Source organism: Rhagoletis zephyria, unplaced genomic scaffold (genome assembly GCF_001687245.7).
Source record: "Rhagoletis zephyria isolate East Lansing unplaced genomic scaffold, Rhagoletis_zephyria_1.1 Rzeph_scaffold_00011, whole genome shotgun sequence".
Lineage (NCBI taxonomy): Eukaryota > Metazoa > Arthropoda > Insecta > Diptera > Tephritidae > Rhagoletis > Rhagoletis zephyria.
Genome location: NW_016157095.1, coordinates 164,148 through 184,591, shown reverse-complemented (window position 1 = coordinate 184,591; position 20,444 = coordinate 164,148). Strand labels below are relative to the sequence as shown.

The 20,444-nt window shown below is 34.2% G+C and overlaps 2 protein-coding genes across 8 annotated transcripts in view; both read right to left on the bottom strand.

The window, feature by feature from the left end:
* Positions 1–20,444, bottom strand: part of pio (zona pellucida domain-containing protein piopio) — a 121,399-nt gene that overhangs the window by 20,629 nt on the left and 80,326 nt on the right. For all 7 annotated transcript variants that reach the window (XM_017610020.1, XM_017610031.1, XM_017610046.1 and 4 more), the window contains 2 exons: positions 7,757–7,970; positions 7,579–7,645 (listed from right to left, as the gene is read on the bottom strand). In XM_017610020.1, the coding sequence (XP_017465509.1) occupies positions 7,579–7,645; positions 7,757–7,970 (281 nt within the window). The remainder of the gene's footprint in view (positions 1–7,578; positions 7,646–7,756; positions 7,971–20,444) is intronic.
* On the bottom strand, positions 16,466–17,445 carry LOC108358633 (apolipoprotein D-like). The gene is made up of 5 exons (XM_017610076.1): positions 17,416–17,445; positions 17,222–17,336; positions 17,005–17,135; positions 16,757–16,938; positions 16,466–16,671 (listed from the first exon to the last, which is right to left on the bottom strand). Exons 1-5 carry the CDS (start codon positions 17,421–17,423, stop codon positions 16,520–16,522), a joined length of 588 nt encoding a protein of 195 aa, XP_017465565.1. The 5' UTR covers positions 17,424–17,445; the 3' UTR covers positions 16,466–16,519.

The following is a 20,444-nucleotide window of genomic DNA, read 5'->3' as shown; positions in this document are numbered from 1 at the left end:
ATGACGGGCTATTTGTGTGCGAGCCAGCACAAAATTAAATATTTACACACAGCTATGCATGTTGCATTAAAAAATTTCCGAAAGGACAGAAAAATAGAAGTAGGTACTGTGCAAACATGACAGATTCGGTAAACGTCCGAAAAATCAACATAAGCAAGTATTGGTACGAGTATGTACATACATATATATTAACTTACAAATCTTCGAGGTGAAACAAGCGAAAGAATCGCATGCAAAGCAAATAAGTGAAGCACTAAAGCAGAAAATAAAGTAAAAAAATAAAAATAACTACAAAAATTCGGCATTCTTTCCAATTTTATCGCGCGTGGAAATAAGCGTCGAATGTCAATGCTTGCGCATTCTCATGCAGCTAATGCACATGCGCAACACAGCTCACAACGTATTACTGAGATGGATGGCGTATTTAGTTGGCAAGTGATTGGTTTTTCTTTAAATTTTGTTTTCTTTTTTTTTGTGTGAATTTTTTTTTTTGGCATGAAGCTGAACAAAGTTGACAGCGGGACTGTAAAAATCCAGGAAAAATCAATTAGCCATATACTATACAAATGTATGCTTTTGCATAAGTATTATTTAGCAAAAAGTGTGCGTCTCTTGGCATGCGCTTCAAAAGGTGTCATGGCATGTCAATTGTTATTGTTGTTGCCATTTTCGATGTGGTCATTTGGGTCGCCATCGACTTAAGTATTACATCGCCTAATGCAATTGCAGGCTGTGACACACTCGACTGCTTGGCTATTGTTGATGAGCTCATCGTTAAATTTAGCGCAGAAATGAAGAGGTACAAAGATTTACTAAATAAGTTAAATGTGGGTATGAGCTTACGTACTTAAGCCTTTAGCATTGCTAAGTATCTATCTATCTGAGTATATTCATATGTATGTGGTTTATGGCTCGTGGCATGCAACAGATGACAACTTGTATATATATGTATGTATAATTTATGTCTGCGTTGTATGTATAAGCTCCTCAAAAGCATATCCAATTAGTTATGCCTTGCGAGACAAAAGACTTCAGTAGTGAACGCGGCTCACGGTTTAAAGTTACATAAATATTTGTTGAGCAGAGTATTTAGAATTGATTTTTTAGAGTGTCATTTGTGAAACGAAGAAATTTGCTAGTAAAAATGGATAACAGCTTTTGTTGAACTTTGCTCACAATTTTTTAACGATCTTACAATTGAGTACACCATTCGCCTAAGTAATTATGCTTTTACTTGAATACTGATTATATGGTTTCTAGTTATTACAAAACTATTTTGACTCGCTTTTTTTAAGATTTACTGTATTATTTTTTCTGTGTTATTAAAGTTGAAATTGCTGGTTCCTTTCACAATGGGCAGTGGGCCCAATGATATTAGAAAAATTAAAAGGAAAAAACTCAGGTGGTGCCCCGTTTTCTAGGATGACATTTTTTCTCCCATAAAAAAATTGGATCACTCTAATGTACACTTGTGGTCAGCTGATTAAGCCATGTGACATTTTGACTAGTTTTCTCTATTTTTCTTTTGTTTATTTAATGTTTATATGTTTTTATACAAATTTTAAACTTTTTATTTAGAATTTTTAGAGAAATTTTGGGTATGCAATTTTGTAGCTCATTAAATTTTAGTAGATTAACGTGCAAATTTCAAGACGCTAGAAAATCGCGTTGATTTTTAATAATTTTTTTTTGGCTGATGGTACTAGGCATTTTCTCCCATACAATCGAAGATGTCGAGCATATTTTATATGGAAGAAAATGCAAAACACCGTCAGCCAAATACATAAATTATTAAAAATCAACGTGGTTTACTAACGTCTTGAAATTTGCACTTTAACCTACTAAAATTGAATTAGCTAAAAAACTGCATACCCAAAAATTTTCTAAAAAGTCTCCCCTCGGCATAAAAGTCTTTTTATACAAGAAACAAACTAATAAGCGTATTAAAAAAAGTACATTAAAATCAAAGATGCCGATTTGGGCAGCTGATTTTTGTTTTTATTCAGTACGTTGTACTTTTCAAAGTAACCTGCAATATGTTTTAAGGCAGCATCCGACAGCGTGTTATTATTGTTTCATTAAACAACTAAAATTTTGTTAAAAAAAAAACAAAAAAAAAGCTTTTTAAATAATTTTTTTTTATTTGGTTTTGTTGGATTTCCTTTACCCAAAGTATCATTACACGTTTATAACTTTGCCCTTTGAATCTACCATAATTTTGAGCTTGGGCAAAGACCACATTCCGACTGAAAATTAAGAGGGGACTTGGGGTACCGACTGCAAGGAAAAGCTCAAGCCCAGTTGGAATTGTAGTTACTGATTCCCTGACAAGAAGTTACGCCCTTCATTACATTTGCGGTCTGGCATTAAAAGCGTTTCGATACCATAAGTCTCAATAATAACATAACGCTTCACTTTCAGTGTTGCCAATTTTGTCGTTTTCCGGCTTGATTCAGCTGGTTGCGATAGAAAACCGCCGAAAAAAATTCGATGTAGCCGGAAGCCGATTTGTTAGCCGTTTTGCAAAAAAAAAAATTTGCCCAAAATTGTTCGGCCCAAAAAATTAGCCGATTTCTTCGTCCCAAAAAGTTCTGGCAACACTGTTAAAATAAAATAAAAAATAAATAAAAAACTAGAGTCAAATACTCTTTGAAACAAAAAAAATCGAAAAATTTCATAAGAGATTTTTATTAATTTTACTTTGTTATTAAATGCAAGCAATTTGCTGTAGTACAACTTTAATTTACCACAATTGGATAATAGCGAAAAATAATTTCATCAGACAGCCCTCTTTCACCTGCCGTTTCGCTCGCTCAACTCTCTCTCCCTCAACCTACTACGTGCTGCTAATTTATATTTGTTGTACCTGGATGTAATTAAGTTTTGCATGCTTACAGACATGAATTCAACGCCGATAGAGCAAAAGTTAACTTCCTTGTCAGCATCAAGTCAGCGCAAGACGTCGTTGGAGTCAATGAGTTGACGAAGCAGCTGGCGCACATGCGGAGGTGCTGACACTTGGCTCGAAGTTCATGGCGTGCATTATTTTTTTCACTGTTCAATCTTTTGTACATTGTATGTTGTGGTTGGCGTTGTTTGTTGTTCTTGTCATTGTCGTTGTTTTTAGTAAACAATCTCTATTTGATAAATTTCGCATGTTTATTTTAATTACAATTTAATTGTGGTAAAGTTTTTTTTATTTTACTACGATTACTACAAAAATTACGGAAGATGAGCAAAACAAATACTCGCATCCAAACATGAGGCTCCCAGCACTCGAGATGCACATCTTTGGGTTTATAGATGTTGGTTATTTTTCTTTTCTTTTTTTTATAAAATGTACATTCACGCAGCTATGTTGTTATCAATGCGATGACACTGTCGCTCATCTCGTCGTTCTGTGACCTTTGTTGGCTTAGTCAAAAAGTTCAAGTTTAATTAACGTAGTTCAAAGTCACTGACGTCAACATCGCCGCATCTCCATTATTGCAGAATTACAAAGAACGTAATGGTAGTTAAGTAGTGAATGTGAAGCAAATATGTATTCGTAAATATTTATATGTAAATACACACAGTAATTGGCTGTAATTATAGCATATAATTATGCGGCAGTCATTCAAATGGTCAATGACAGCTGCTGACTGTGTGTGACCTCTAAAAAGATATGTGTGGTATGCGGTAGTTTTTATTTTTTTTTACTACGAAAATTTAATGGAAAATTTGTTTAGATGCGTCTTCTATGTAAATTAAATTATCGATATATTTATCGATTTATTTTAAATCCACTTTAGCGTTTTCGTAGGTAAAAAACTTAAGTGGAAGGTTCTATCACTTTTGGTTTCTCTGCCAGAGCAAAAACGCGTTTTTTTTGCATTTTCTTTCGTTTGAATTTTTTAATAAGCGGTTTGTTTAAACTTAAAAAATATTTGGCCAAGTTTACCTGTTAAAAAAATAACTGTTATTTTCCGTCCCTGCAAGAACCCCCTCGTTAGCAGCGGTGGATGTTGTTCTCATTGGACTAGCAATTCCCATGTTGGCAAATCGTTCGTGTGTACAAAAATAATTCCTCTTTAGTTAATGCAAATATTTCAAAAAGAAGCATCCTCAGCTTTGGCTTGACTGACTAATAACTTATTTGTTTTTTTTTTTCCTTCTATACTACAAAAGTTTTATTGAAGAGTTTAAGCCCCTGCAAATGCATACATATGAAACAAATGACGATTCATTGTAAAATTAAGAAGTTGGAGTTAATTTAATTGGCAACGCTTTAAACTTATACATTTAAACAGTAATTACTGTGAGCGTTTAATCGTTAAGTTCCATCTTCATTTGACCTGACTGAGAAGATACTTATGTATATGTACATATGTACATTTTTTTATCTCCAATCACCTTGTAACAATTTTTCAAAAATAAAATATGCATATTTTTATAGTTTAAGCAAGAATACATATTGAATGTGCATTAGGGTGCATCACTATTAATACAGAAAAAAAAACTGTACTGTTTTTCTATCGGAATTATAAAACTTATTAAATATATTTTAGGACTTCAGCGAAATTATCCCGGAAAAACATTGAGATTTCCGCGAGCTGGACCGATTTAAGAGTAGAGCTGGGTAATTTATGATGACGATTACATTTAATTACGTAATCCTAAAATTATATACGATTACCATTATTTTAATTGTAATCATAAAGGTTACCATTTCGATTATAACAGTTGTAATCTTAAAAATTTACGATTACAGTAGTAGTTGAAAGTAACTGCCAAAATCTAGTTTTTTTATAAATGAGTAAATGTAATTTTTGATATTTTTTTCCAAAACATCTCTTTGGACGATAGAAAAGTATAAGCTTAAAAGCTCTGCATAAATATGTTTAAACATTTTATCAACGGAATCAAAATAATGAGAATTTTGGAGGTATTTTAAAATCGGCTCAGCTCTCGTAAATCTTAATATTTTGCAGAAATATTTTGGTGGAAGTCTTAAAATAAAACAAGTATTTTAATGTCGATGAGAAACCAGAACTTTTTTTTGAGGCATCCTAATGTCAAGCATATACATACATATATGCATAAATTTATGTATATTTGCACAAAAACAAACATTTTTATTTACACAAACAGAAACACAGCATATGTATGTATGTATATATTTGCTTCAACCATTTTCTGCTTTTGTTAATGACTTTTGCTAAGAATTCATTTAAATTTATTTATGGCAAAGTGGCTTTTAAAAGATAAATTCAGTTTGAGTGGTAGCTCTTCACCAACGTTCCTTCACAACAGCGCAGCTATTTGATAGGCTAATAATAGGTTTGTCAAACGCATGACTCGTTTTCGAGTGGCTAGTATAAATTCCAAACGAAGTGAGTACGAGCTTGAGTGCATAGTTATGCCATTGAGCGCCTTATCAAGAGAATTTAAATATACATTAGACTGGTTCAAAGCAAAAATTTACTACTTCAAAATCTCTTGTGTAATATTTGTACGACACTGAAAAGAGATGGCTGTCAAAAGGGCAGCTATTGCTCGGTTATGAAGTTAATTGCTTAAAAAAAGGAGGAATTTCAACCACTTGTGCTATTTTGTGTATTTTTTTAAATAAAGTTAAATTAATTAATAATTAATAAAATTTTTTAGCAATGTTATTGAATTTTATACCAAGATTTGTTTGTTAGAAAAAAATGGAAAGTGCAGCAAAAAAGTTATAACTGCTATTTCAGAGGTCACCACATCTCCTCAACAGGCTCCTTTTTCCAGCTCAATAAGGTCAATATGTGGGTGACGTATAATTGTGATACACGCTATCTTACGCTTTACGATTCAAAAATTGGTAAAGGATATTTTTTCAAATAAATTTTAAAATTTTATGATATATGGAAAATATAAGAAACGCCAATTTTTTTATATGCTCGACTTTAACCTTGAGTAACTTGACAATTGAAAATAAAAATTGTTGCCGTGTTACTTATATGGAAACTAGAAATTCGGTATGAGCAACCTCTAAATCCTATTATTGCGGACTGCGCTTTGGCAGGCGCACTTTTCACTATCCGGCATTTTTTTGAACCAGTCTAACGTACATAAATATGCCTGTATGAAATTTTCGAAAAAGTAATGAATAAAACTTACTTTTTAATTGCTCTCTTGCTATCGATATTTGCTCAAAGTTGCGTGTCATGCGACAGAACTGGAATCTTGTTCGATCTACATATGTACATTAGTAGCAACAGGAAATTACTGATAAACCAGTGCATGCGTACGTAATTACTAAATATAACTGATTACAATCGATACACACGCAAACATCGCTTCAGATCCGCCGTCGCCTGGGTAAAAGATTGTCGTAAGTGTCATACGCACGTGCTTAACATACGACAATCTTTTACCCAGGCGACGAGATGGCTCGAACGAAATTAGATCAGGGCATGTGATAAGAGTGTGTGACACAACAATTCATAAGGCTTGTAGTATTATTTTAAGGCTCCTTCCACGATAATTGATAATGCTATTTTTAAAAAATTATAATTTTCATACACACACAAAATTTAAAAAATTAAAATCATTTTTCACTTAAATTGCTTTCGTGAAATTGGCTGTTATGTATTAAACTTTCAGGATTAAGAGCCAAATTTTCTAAACTTTTTTTATGACCACGTATTTTTTAATTCATAATTTTCCTCTGCCGAAGACAAATAATAGCAATGCTTTATTCGTTGTCAAATTTGTTTTTACTGAAACAAGCTTTCCAATGATAAAGGTGCCCTAAGAAGGCAAGACGGTGGCTTTATTTACAACTAAAATACTTGGTCAAAATGCGTTTCCTAGTTAGGTTGTTCGTAGAAAAAAATTTGGTTGCCTCCTACCAGGTCGAAGTTCCATCCTTAACAGGGACAAGGTACGGTGCGAGGTAGATTCCTTTGAAACATTCAGGTGCTGATGGTATAATTCCAGCACTCATTCAGATACGCATTGATAACTTTATCGATCTCCTGTAGCTCGTTTCTGTAAGAATTCTCACCAAGACGAATTCATGCATGAATTCAGATATGAATTCGCCGCCCTTTTCTCTACTGCTAATGAATCTACCTGTAGAGAAATAGACGGCACAGAAACGAGCTACTGATCTGTCTATCTATGGCTAGTCATATATTTGTTTAGAGGAATATATCGTCGTTTAAAGTCTGTGAGGTTGCAAAAAATATTTTCTATTTTTCATAAAGCAATCGCATACCTGGCCAGTATATTTCAGGACGAATGGCTACGAATTGAGGCAAGAGCTTGTGTGAGCAAATCCAATTTTTGACAGCTAATGCCAGTTACGCGGTTTTGCAGAATGGCGATACGAAGTTTTGTACTTAAAACGACGATATCCTTATTTATTTCTACATCGGATTAACCGACCCCTTAATCACCTAAATCATTGACCCCTTTTTAATCGTAAATAAGATTTTATAAACCTTTACTTAAAATGGTTTTGAACATTGAAATCTTTTAATGGGTTATATTTTTAATATAATATCATCCATAAATGAAAAATAAACTACAAGCATTGATATTTTTTCCACTTACCGTTTCCTGTGGCATTGTATTACAACTGCGAAGCGGCAGCTTATATCTCAATGGACCTTCATGATCCCTGAAAGAAACAAAAAAAAAATGTATTTATATTAAAAAATTAGCAATTCGCGCTATTAATATTGCCTAACTACAATGAACTGGCTTACATGCTTAATTTTACACAACTTACCTATACTCAGTGAGGCATGTCGAATTTTTCGACAGTCCCTTTGGATAAATCATGCCACTAAATAGGCCAGTCTCATGGTTTAGCGGCGCATCTTTGATTGTTATCAACATCGAACCGCTCAAACACTTTATCCGTACAGTGGGTTCAATGTTTGGTTTCGTTGTGCTGGAGGAATCGGACGTTTCGGCGGCATCCAATTCGGCTAGGGCTTCTTCTGCAAGAATGAATTTAATGAGGAAATTCGTTATGTGTTTGTACTTATTTACATACTTAACTATATATGTTATAATGGACTTCGAAAATCTACTTGCTATAAATTATGTTACAAAATAGATATGTAGGGTTTTCTTAAAGGCATAGTGTCTCTGAAATCCTCAAACCAAATGGATTCAGATGGTTTTTCTGCTACAATTTTTAAAAATTGCTTAATTCGGGTTAACCTGTTAATTATTTATGATCTTTAATATGTCTCTGTTATCGGGTATTTTTATTGATGTTCCAGACATCAAGAATCAAGAAGATTAATAATGCCAGCGAGATAACAAGGTCGAAGGAGTTGGTTCTTTCTGGGACAAATTTTATTTTTAACAACACGGCTGTCTTCAATCTTGCAGTCTTCACCGCGGATTGTTTCGTCGATACCACATACACCGACTTTTCGAAAGCATTCATTAGAGTTTCACATAAGGTATTAACTTGCAAGTTGTTTTCAAGAAATCGACTACTCCGCCCTTGAACCAACCTTCTATGGGCTCTTTAAGACGAAAATCACGCCAAAAATAGAGTGGAAAACAACTATGCCATGTAGAAAGGAGGAATTAAATATTTACGTGGATGTATCTAAGCTATGTAGAAAACAGGCTATTGAGTTTTCTCTGAGGAGCTAGGATTAGAATTATCCGTATGAATTCCGGACCGCTGCAGCGTCTATCAGGCAAACGGTTCTGCTGTACAAATGCCAAAATTATCAAAACATTTTTACACCTTACAAGTCTTTCTATGTTCTTTAAACTCTCTGGAGCTGGAGGTCAATTTATCGTAAAAAAAATAAACCAAATTTGGTGCAATATACATAACTGATTAAAAGTATTCCCCACCGCTATCTATGCCTTTTTCCCACTTTTCCGGTAATGCATACATTCTGAGCTAATATAGCTGCTCGTCTGTTGAGACCAAGAAAGTATCAAGCCAATTTTTGATGGAAAATCGTAGTCTGATGGTGCAAGTTCCGTGCTATAAAGCGAATTGATTAGCACTTCCTATCCGGTACCGTCGAGATAAGTTTTGACCACTTGTGCGACAAACGGCTGAGCATTTTCTTGGTGCATGAGCAATGGCTCATGTCTGGTTCCCCTGGTCGTCTGTTTTTCCGCAATCGCTTGCATCAATCGCTTCAGTTGATGTCTGTAGAGAGCCCCGTTGATCGTTTGGGCACTTTTCAGGAGCTAATCATACAGGCTGCCCTTCTGGTCTCACCAAATGGAGAGCATTACCTTGCTGCCATGCAGAATCGACTTCACTTTTGGGAAAAAGTGACACGCCGTTCATTATCGCTTGCTTTGAGTTTGTGAGGCAACCAATTTCTGAGACTTTCTGGACCAAACCAAACGCTTTTAGTGCATTGAAATGTCTTGTTGAGTTACGCCTAATATTTACGCCAGTTCTTCTTGAGTTTCCGCGAATGGAGTTTTGTAGGCACAAAAACTAACATATGTACATAAGCAAATCTCACGAGTTGTGACATTTTTCGACAAAAACGTGTTTTTGGTCGAAAATGGTGGCACACTTATTTCAGATAATGCATTATTTTCAGCTTTGCATAAATACCACGATTCCATCGCGAAATTGTATTTAAATGAAAACTTAAAAAAGATATTCTAAAAAAAGTCAAAATAACAACTGGTGCTCCTATACTTGTAGTTTTATAAGTAACGTATACGCCCCATAGTACCATACACAGTCAGCTAACACGTTTACTCGCCTTAACTTAAAAATCATATTAGTTGAAAGTAATAAAATATTCACGAGGAATATTTTTCTACAGCATTCTTAACGAATATATATGTATGTATATTAATTTCTTTATGTATGTAACAATTTTAGAATGAACTTTGAGTATGCCAATAAAAATTTTAAAAATGGAATTTTTGTTTCGCAAATCATCGACAATTTAATTTATTTATTTTTTTCATTTAGTGGCATGCTAGTTTTTTGTGCTAGATTGATTTGTTTTGGCAAGAAGAATGTTTTCAGCGTTTAATGTTAACATTCTGAACTTTCTTAAACTGTTAAAATGAAAAAATCTTCAAATATCAAAGATTACAAAATAGCTGCGACAGATATTCTGCATGCTGTCATTTTATTTAATTTGGTGGCACACTATTGAAACTTTACAGACATGTTGTATTTGATGCACACTTTCATTGCCTTTAACAGGAAAATTCTTTCTGAAAACTTCCCGAAGTTATTAAAAAAAATATATGATTTTTCGGGTGACAATGAAAGAATTAGTATATTCGGTACTTTTCCGCCTAAATAAACTTTTATTTTTTATTGTACTTGTTTCTGGAACTCCTTTTATTTAAATATATGCAAAAAGAGTGGAGAGAAGGGAGAGGCACTAAAAGAAAACAACTCGTCGCACAAAAATAAAAATTGTATACCCAACACTATAGAAATGAATGTATATAATCTTTTTAAACTTGAACCTTAGACCATCGACTTAGGTGTGACATTTACCCACAAAAATAAACATAGCAATGCTTGAAGATCACTTTCATGCCCGCAAAATATCTGCCGGCGCATACATGTACGTACTACAAGTACTACTTATGTGTGAACTTAGTATGTAAATGTGGAATGTTAAAGGTGCATCCAAAGTCAAGCAAACAGCGCTTGCTGTGATCATGACATTGGAACAACTCCACATATAAAGTCATGCAGAAGTTGAAGGAACGGCCAAGAATTGCAAGCCCAAATTCAATGGACAAAAACGCGGAAGCAAACAAAGCTGGAGTAAAGCAATAGAAGAAGAAGAAGAAGTAGGCGAACTTGTTATGGCATGCCAGCTGCGACACATAGTGGTAATATTAGGTAGATGCATATACAACAAGAAAAAAAATATATGTATAATAAATAACGTGGAAAACTCAAAACAAGCAGTGCAAAAGCAAAAGATCATTGAGATTAGCGCATGTAAGATGCGACACAAACACTAGTTGCACCGCAAACTTACACAAACAAACAATGTAGAGTTGCAAGGAAAGATGTTCGTTCGCCTGCTGGTGATTCAATGCAAAAATAAGAAGAAGAAAAAAAACTACCAAACACTGTCGCATCATTGTGCCTACAAAAAAGTTGGCATCATTTGCTTTGGCATAGCTGTGGGCCAACAAAGTTCTTTGAACCCACAAACGAAGGCAAGACAAGTAAGAACCTTTTGGTTTATTGCAATTGTGGTAAATGCTGATTTCCTGCTCCACACGACATTGTATGTTTGTAACTAGTTTTCTTCGCACAGTCGTTGCGGTTCACCACTTTTCATAGCAGCAGCGAGAACGCGTTTTCTCGACACCTCCAGCTGCGTTATGGTGTTGCTTTAGATGAATTTTTAACTTTTGACAGGATGGCTTATAATTTTTTTTTACAACTAATTACTAAATCCCGGGCCGGCTGTAAGGTGCAGCAAACACCCTTGACTTCGGTGGTTATGAAGGCAAGACGTGTTTTAATTGCTACGAATTTCTGTAGAATTTTCGATTAGAATTCCCTCATTAGGGTGCCTCCCCAAAACAAGTAGCGAGTTTTTCCACCGAAATTCTAAATTTATTACATTTCATGATATCCACCAACATATTTTGGATCCATTTGAAAAGACCTACAAACATCTCATTATTTTGATTCCGTTGATGAAATTTTTATACATTTTTGTGTAGACTTTTTAAGCTTAAACTATTTTGTCTACTGTGAAAGAAATTAATTTAAAGTTAATTAACAAGATTTTTATATTTATTCGTTAAATGTTGCTTTTTCGGTTGAATTTAATTACTATTTTTTGGTTTGTTAATTCAAAAACAGCCACAAATTAAAATTTTTCTAAATTCATTGTTTCCCATAAAACTGTACGCAGCATATTATTGTAACGTTTATTTCTTCTTTATAAACATCTTCTTTAAGCGAAAAATATTAATAAACTGTTATTGTGTTGCTTGCGTAGCATCAACTGTCCTTTTTGTAAATATTTGGAATTTTATGGATTTATTTAGAAATTTTTGATTTCGATTATTTTTTATCGAAAAAATTTAAATCAAAATTTCTTGACCGACAAAATAATAATCATAATAAATTATGATTGTTATTATATTATCTAACAATTACGATCCCTACAAAAAGATTAATAATAAATATTTTAGCGGAAGTCTTAAAATACATATAATAGGTTTTATAATACCGATGGAAAAACAATACGATTTTTTTGTATGGAGGGAGATGCATCCTAATGTACATACTCGAGTATTTATTTTAAAAAGCTTACTTAACATCATTTTAAACTCATATGTAAATTCTAGTCACTCAGAAATTGTTTACAGGGCATGCAAAGCTATGAGTTAATAGAAAGGATACTCAAAAGTGGTCAGATCTGTAAGCCAATTGGCCCTTCACTACTGTAATTAGTTTTAATAATGAAATACCTTCGCCCTGAGTATCTTAACGAAAACTGAGTCATTGTTATTTAATTAGTGGCAAATCAGCTACAAGAGGCTCAGCTTTCCTAATATACTAATAATTAATTACCATCTGAGCTGCATTGGTTAACAGCGTAACTAAAAAAATTGGCAGAAGTTGGCATACAGTCGTGTTCTAAACAGCTACAGCCATTAGGCAGACGGCACTGTTCGTTAAACTTCCTCATCGTTACTGCCACACTGAAATGACGATTTATTCCTATCAATAAATATATATATACATACATACATGCACAGATTTGCGCAACAAGCCGCTACTAACGTCACTACCACTCAAGCTTCCGGCTATTTCAGCCATGGTATTATTGCCACACTAACAACATATACTTCTGCCGCCGATGCCGTTTTCAAGTTCACTGAACCCTTTTTATTTTTGCACCCAAAGTGCAATGCCTTTTGGTCGCTTCTAAGCAAGCAGCTGGCGATCAATGCAGCCATGGCATGGCATAGCACAGCCAAGTCGCACAGCAAGTAATCAGAAATGTCTATGAATAACTACGACTATCCAACACTGTTACATTGCATCTTCTATTGCCATTTCTGCTGGTACAGACTTTGTTGCATTTTTCCGCTTTGCAATACTAAAAGCGACGCTACAAGTTTCACATAGATCGTGTGTATGCAGCATGTTTGCTAACTTCTCTAACCGATATAACTGCTTTCAACCGCTGGCCCTAACGAATTGCCTTCATCGTACCCCAAGAAGCAGTGAAGTCATTCTATGTGCGCGGACGCAGCTGCTGCTGTTGCCACGTCGCAGCCGTCAGTCGTCAGCAAAGTTTTATGGTGTCATAAAAAGTGGCGTCACCGCAGTCAACTTCCATCCAACACCCTTCTACGCTTCCGTCCTGCTGCTCATTCACAGTTGGCTAGAAGAGCCACGTTACGTCCATACACAAAAACGCAGTTGAACGCGTTGAAGCTGTTGTGTTTGATGGCTTTGAATTACGTGGGCAATCACAGAAGTGGCCATACTTCATAGCACGCGTTCCATGTTTTTTTTTCTGTTCCTATCTATCTATTTTATAATACTGTAATTCCTTTAGACTGATTAAGTTTATTAACCATAACCACAGCGCTTGCGTACATCTCTCTATCTCTATCTAAGCTAAAACTCAACACTAATGTAATCCCTTTTAATCCGATGACCAAAGCGAATTTTTGTTACTTGTTACATAGCGGATTTCATGTACATACATATATACTTATGTACTCGTATGTGGTCCGGTACAAAAGTCTTCTGTTGTCAGTGTTTCATAATTTAAGTCCTTTGGTAAAAAAAAAAAAGTTTTGCCAAAAAACAATTTCACGCTAATCAGTAGTCTTTCGACTATCCACAGACTTAAAGATTTAAAAGAAAAAATCTTAAAATTTACAAACTGGTATTCAAAGTGATTTCCAGTTTTGATTATACCATGAAAATATGCATAGTTGCAGTATGAAATAATTTGCAACAACTACTTATTTACTTTTCAATGTCCTAACAGCTTTCTACACTGAGAAAACAGATGACTTGGTTATAACTAGTTACATTATTTGGTTATATTTAGGTAGCTTATGTAAGAAATTTTATATATAAATATTTAAAAATTTATTTTTTCCGGAAGGTGGACCTGGGATCTATTCGAAAAAATTTAAATAATTTGAATGTAACTTTTTAAACAGGTGGCAACCCTCTTCAATCGCCATATATATAAATACTTGTTTATCTAAGTGCTGTAATTTTCCGAGCTGCCGACACTGATATTTTTTCTCGTTTTTATTGCCAACACGAGCTTAAAAGTTTAATTAAAAATTTTAATAATTGTTGCTTAAAACTGAAAAAATGCACACGAATGCAATATCGACACGAAAGGCCGTGAAGCAGTCAACGAAATCCCCCCTTCAACGATCGAACTTGCGTGTTAAAAGTGGAGAAAGCCCATCATGGACTAACTGCACTTTTAAAAGTTACTCACGACATCAGGCTCAAGATAGACAAAGATTGTGTAACCTTTTTGACCGTTCTTGACCATGCCAAAGCCTTTGACGCTCTTGACCATTCCAATTCCAGCTAAAAAGATCGAAATTTAGATACAATTTTTCTATATTCTGTATAAAGTTTGAAAGTGTGATTTATATAGTTTTTGTTAAAGGATGAACCATATTTATATAAGAAAATATCAAAAAAATATATAGCTTGAAAAACATTGTAAATTTTAAAAACTAAACACCATTCATGCATTTTTGACCACCACTGTATGCATATATATAGATTTTTCGGTACGCGTGTTTGTGAGTGAAGTCCTCCTAAATTACCAAAACGATTTTAATGAATTTTTTTTATGTCTTTGAGTGGGTCCTTGTATAGCTTGGGTCCACAACTTCAAACACCAGGTTTCGCTGAAGTCGAGTTATTACTATATATGATCCGATTTGGCTCACATTCGAGTTCTATGTATATTGGTAACGGCAGGGGCAATACTATTGCACAAAAAAAGAGCCAAAAGGTGGCGCTGCAGTCAATTTATTGCTTAAAATCGTCAAGTGAAGTCATTTGGAGACTCCAGTGATTGAGGCCGCCATTAAATCAACCGCCAGAACCATTGCGGTCCTTGCTTTACGGCTACTAAATAAACAGAATACAGACAATTCTTAATTAATGCCTACAAATACAATTGTTAGACATATAAGGTACTTCGTCTGAAACAAGTCTATGTATATTGGCTTTCTGTGGACCAATGATACTCCCCCATTTTGAGATTGCCATCAACTACTATACTATACAGATTCAAGGACGAATCACCATTAGGGTTGCCAGATTTTTTATGCGCGAAAGCAGTACGCTGGACTTTTTAATGCTAAAAAATCAGTACTTTTCAGTACATTTTTATTCAAAGCAAAATTATGAATATAAGTAACAGATAATACTTTAAAATGCCAGAGAACTTGTCTTTAACAATATGTTGGTATATAAATAAAATATAGTTCATAAAAAATAAAAGTGTTATTCATTTGAACATGAGTATACACATCATTATGACATTTTTGAATGTCTTATGAATGTTTAAATAGTCAAAGAATTACAAACATTTCATTCTGAAATTACTTTTAATTTGAAGTTCATTTAAAAAATTTTTAATTAGAAGCCGATTTCTCTCTTTGCGTCAGGAGGCAAACTATATACTTAAGATTCTCTCAGTTGTTAAAAAAAATAAATTACAAATTTTTTCAAACTGTGGAAAAGTACCACTATTTAAGGACTTTATGTATATTTTCTCATGGCATAAATTAATTTTTTCAACTACGCAAAAACTTTAAAAGACTAAGTATTCGCTAAGAAGAGTTTAACGCTGTGTATCTTATGCGAAACTCTTTTACAATGTGTAAAAAAAGAATTGTAATTTATAGGCAAATTTGTTGTTATTAAACTGAAAGTTATTTTCGGGATAACTAACCACACACGACAAAAAAATTGTCAGCCTTCTTTTTAAATACATAATTTAAGCTCCATCAAATTATCGCAACTGGTACGTTATGACCAGATGATATTCCCGTAAAACGATTGATCTTTGTGTTGTATTAATTTCTTGGGCATACCAAACATTATCTGAAACATGTCAACCATAATTAAATTGTTTTCTTCTTACTTTTTACAGTACAGTTTAAGGAAGTTCCAACGTACTGATTGAAGAAATGAATAAAATCAGTAGAGTTGAAAAATCAGTACTGTAGAACCATTGTAGCCGCAAGAGCTTCTTCCCGGACATAAGGTTTTCGTAAAGTCATTTAAGACGGCAATGGAAAATATGCTTTCCGACGACCACAAAACCAAACGTGAATGTGAATTTTAGGCTAAAACGATGGACCAACTATTTCAATAAAAAAATTAATTTGGGCAGGACGAAGTTCACCGGGTCTGCTAGTTTTAATAAAAAGTTAGTTTTTTTTCATGAACATACATGAGTATGTATTTTATTTGACACTGAATTTCTTTTTTATTTAACAATTATTCGTTTGAGATACATCCTTCGTGTAATTAAGACCAATTGTCTGCAGCCGCCTCACAGTTGCTCTGATCCGTGACAACCAATTCACTCAACGAAACTCCGTTCTGTGTCAAAACATCCTTACCTATTGTAATAAACTCCTCCGAAGGACTTCGTTCACGGGTTAGGATCCAAGCGACAGCTGCGTGGAGAAATGAAAAACCAAATTTTTAATTTAACCAAAAAAAAAAGTAACATAAGTCCTAATCGTTTTCAATTCCACTCACTTTTATGCGAACTGTTGCCGGCAGGTCGGCAGTAGTAAACGACACTGTAGTTAACGTAATCGGTAGACAAAATCCAGTAGTTTGTAGTTACGTTGTAGTCAGAAGAAACGGGGAATATAACCTTCAATTTGGCATTCTCAACTTCGACGGCGTAACCAACAGTTTCGGAGTATTCGTTGTTGCTGTGGTGTAACAAACAAATGTTGCGGTATAAAAATTTATTCAAAGTTGGAACTGATTTCACTTACGTCACATTAATCATACTATTCACAACACCAATTTCACCATTATCCTTCAGCGTATATTCGCCTTTTACGCACTTGCCATCGGCTTCGAAGTAAACAGGATACTTAGCATACTCATACCAAACGCCTAGATACTGTTTAGCAACAAAAAAAAAACGATTTATTGTTTTGTTTAATATTCTAATAATAATAAGTAATAATACTTCTTGGTATTACTTACCGCCGACACATTGAAATTGCTCTGCACAGTCACGTCGGATGGACAATCGCCACTGGATTCCACTTGTGCGTGAGTGAGACCAATAAGGGCCAGGGCGATGATTGCAAGGACCGATCTAAATTTGCGCAAAGTTAAAAGTTTAAACTTTCTAACCGTTCTGATGTTTTTTTTTAGAATTTTTTGTATCCACTTACTTGTGCATAGTGAGTTGCTTGGTGTTTCGCTTGTCGTTTGAAACTAATGGTTTGCTTGCGGTGACACTACACTATTTATAGTTATGAACTGAATTGATTTACAAAGCAACCGCTGCTCGGGCCTACGTTTGGTAAGTGCGGTGCGTTATCGTAGGCGAAGTAATAGAAAAAAACTATATTTACATACATATGTATAATTAAATAGTAATGGTTTAAAAGTTATGGCTCCTTCTTGGTGGATATTGATATAAAAGTACAGCCGCGCCCCTTAGAAGAAAGAACACATTTACTTTATCCTGAAACCAGATTTTAAATATCTAACGGAATTGATCTTTCCAAAACAAGGTTTTAACTAAATCAAGATTGAACAGAGTTATCCATAAGCAACAAAAAAAAATACAGAAACGGGTAGAACGAGACTATAAAGTCATTTGGACGAAAACGGTTTTGTATGTTTGTACTAGAGATGGGCACGGGCTTAAATTTTCAGGCCCGGTCCGGCACGAGGGCAAAATTAACTTTCAAAAACACGCACGAGCCCGCACGTTAAGAATTTTAGTGAGGCCCGGCCCGGCCCGGCCCGGCACGGCACGACGTGACACAGACCCAGCCCGGAGATAAAGAGCCAACTTTTATTTTTAGTTTTGTGTTTATATATGTATGTATATTTACTTAAGCTAATCAATTTTTTACATCAAAGATTTTTATCATATATTTTCTGGGAAGTAGAAAAAGTGGAAGGTATTTTATGTACAGATGTGTAAACAAAACTACTAAGTGTCTTATTCTTTCTATCGGTTTCCAAGTAATATTTCTTTTTTTGCTTTTCTCTTATCAAAAGAGTTTTAAATAGGTACTATTTTTGTTTTTTTTTGTATAAAAAGAAAAGCTTATCTAAATTTGTAGTATTAGCGACGGGCTTTTTCGTGCTTAAATATTCGCGCTTTTATGAAATTTTACCAAACGCCCATGCACGCACGAGTTCGTGCTGGCAGCAAATATGCCGGCCGGTACCCGCGGGCTTACGGCAGGGGGCCGCCGGGCCCGTTTCCATCTCTAGTTTGTACATAGCTTCTAGACTTATTATTTAATTCAGGTAAGTAGGATCTTTCCGTAAAAGACCATGCTTTGACGTGCAACGGTTGTTTGCAATAGCCAAAACAAATCGAGTTAGATATAGACAAATGTGTACATAAATGATCAGAATGAAAAAATAAATCGATTAAGTCCGTCCGTCCGTTCGTTCGTCTGTGTACACGATAACTCGAGTAAAAACTAAGATATCCCAGCGAAACTTGGTATGTGTACTTCTTTTCAGCGTAGAACGGATGGTATTCAAAATGGGCAAAATCGGACAAAATAACCACGCCTACCTCCCATACAATGGTAACATAGATAAATACGTAGTCTTCGATTAATCAGTACATACTGAAGCAAATTTATTTAAAATTAATGTTTGCCATAATTCTTTAGCAAAAAATACGTTTATGATAAAGATTTGGAAAATGGGCGTAGCACCGCCCACTTATGACCACATATGTGTATCTCGGTAACCGTTACATCAATTTGTACCAAACTCGGTATGACTGTTGTGCTTGCCACATAAAAGCAAAACTTTGAAAATTATTGAAATCAGACTAAAATTACGCCCACTTTTCATATAAATTTCAGATATTTAATGTTCGGCTCCGCCTGAACTTAGACTTTTTTACTTGTTTCATCTTGATGTTTGTACCGAAAGTAATTTTTTTTTTTTGGAAATTTCGTTAAAAATTAAGCAACATTGTCCATAAATCAATGGTTATCTCCCAAACTACTAATCTGATTGGAAATTCTGGTTTACATAGATAAGAGCAAAATTAATAGACTTTCTATATTAGCCAACAATGTCCAAACGAATTGCGATTAAGTGGGGACATTTCTTTGAGATCTCACAAAACGGAATCTTGGCTATACTTTCGAAACTGTTCTACTTTTTTATATTCCGAGTTCATATTCGGTTTAGCGTAAAAGGCGGACCCGAGGTCTTTCTATTAAGAAAAACTTTTGGCCACGCCCACTATAAATGATATATTGTTGGAAGCCTTTGAAAATATACTATGGAAATTAGCCATTTGCTACAAAAACAAATTTGGCACATTGTTTAAAATATGTACGGTACACGTATTATATACATACATAGAATATATTTGAATGATTATTTTACAGTTCGAGGGGTGTTTTAGGGCGCCGCAAAGCATGCGGGTATCGGCTACTTATTTATGAGTTGTTCCATACCAAAACGGACGGGATTCATACTTCATGTGTTTGATTCGTTTCAAATTTTTAGGGTTTATGCACAAACATAAATAATGGAGAAATATGGATTTCGAGCTTGATTAATATATTTTTAAAAACTTTACAGCACAAAAACAAAAACAAATCGATTTATAGTTGTCCAAATATCTCGAGAACGGGGCGAGGAAAAAGTTTGATAAAAATCACACATACACACATAAAAATTCTCTATGAAAGGAAATATTTTTTTAATTTTTTTTCTTGAAAAATTTTTAACATACAAACTTTTAGATAAAAGAAAACTAGTTTTTGAAAATTTGCCATCTCAAAAAAAAAATTGAAAAAAACACAATGGTAGCTCTGAGTATTGCGCAATATTTAAGTATAGTATTACGGGATGCACATTACATTAATTTGAGTTATGATTTTTTTTACACCGAAGTTGAGTTACTACAAACTTACAAATTTTTTTTATTTTTTTTTTACTTTTTTTGGGTATGCAGTTTTGAGGCACATTAAATTTTAGTATAATAAAGGGCAAGTTTTAAGCAACCTGGCAAAACTGGTGCTAATTTTTTTTTAATTTGCTTTGCAAACGGTTTTGCTCATTTTCTTCCATAAGAAAAAAGTGCAAAAAGTCGTCAGCACGAAAAAAGATATTAAAAATCAACGGAATTTCGCAGTAGCATAAAACCTGCACTTTATCAAAACTGCATACTCAATAAAATTCTAAAAAAAAACATTAAAAAAAT

What these genes read in the sequence shown, in the direction of transcription:
- LOC108358633 (XM_017610076.1), bottom strand. An exon ending in GCAATTTCAATGTGTCGGCG is followed by an intron (nt 17,136 to 17,221) that starts GTAAGTAATACC and finishes GTTGCTAAACAG; the next exon opens with TATCTAGGCGTTTGGTATGA. An exon ending in CGGCAACAGTTCGCATAAAA is followed by an intron (nt 16,672 to 16,756) that starts GTGAGTGGAATT and finishes TTCTCCACGCAG; the next exon opens with CTGTCGCTTGGATCCTAACC.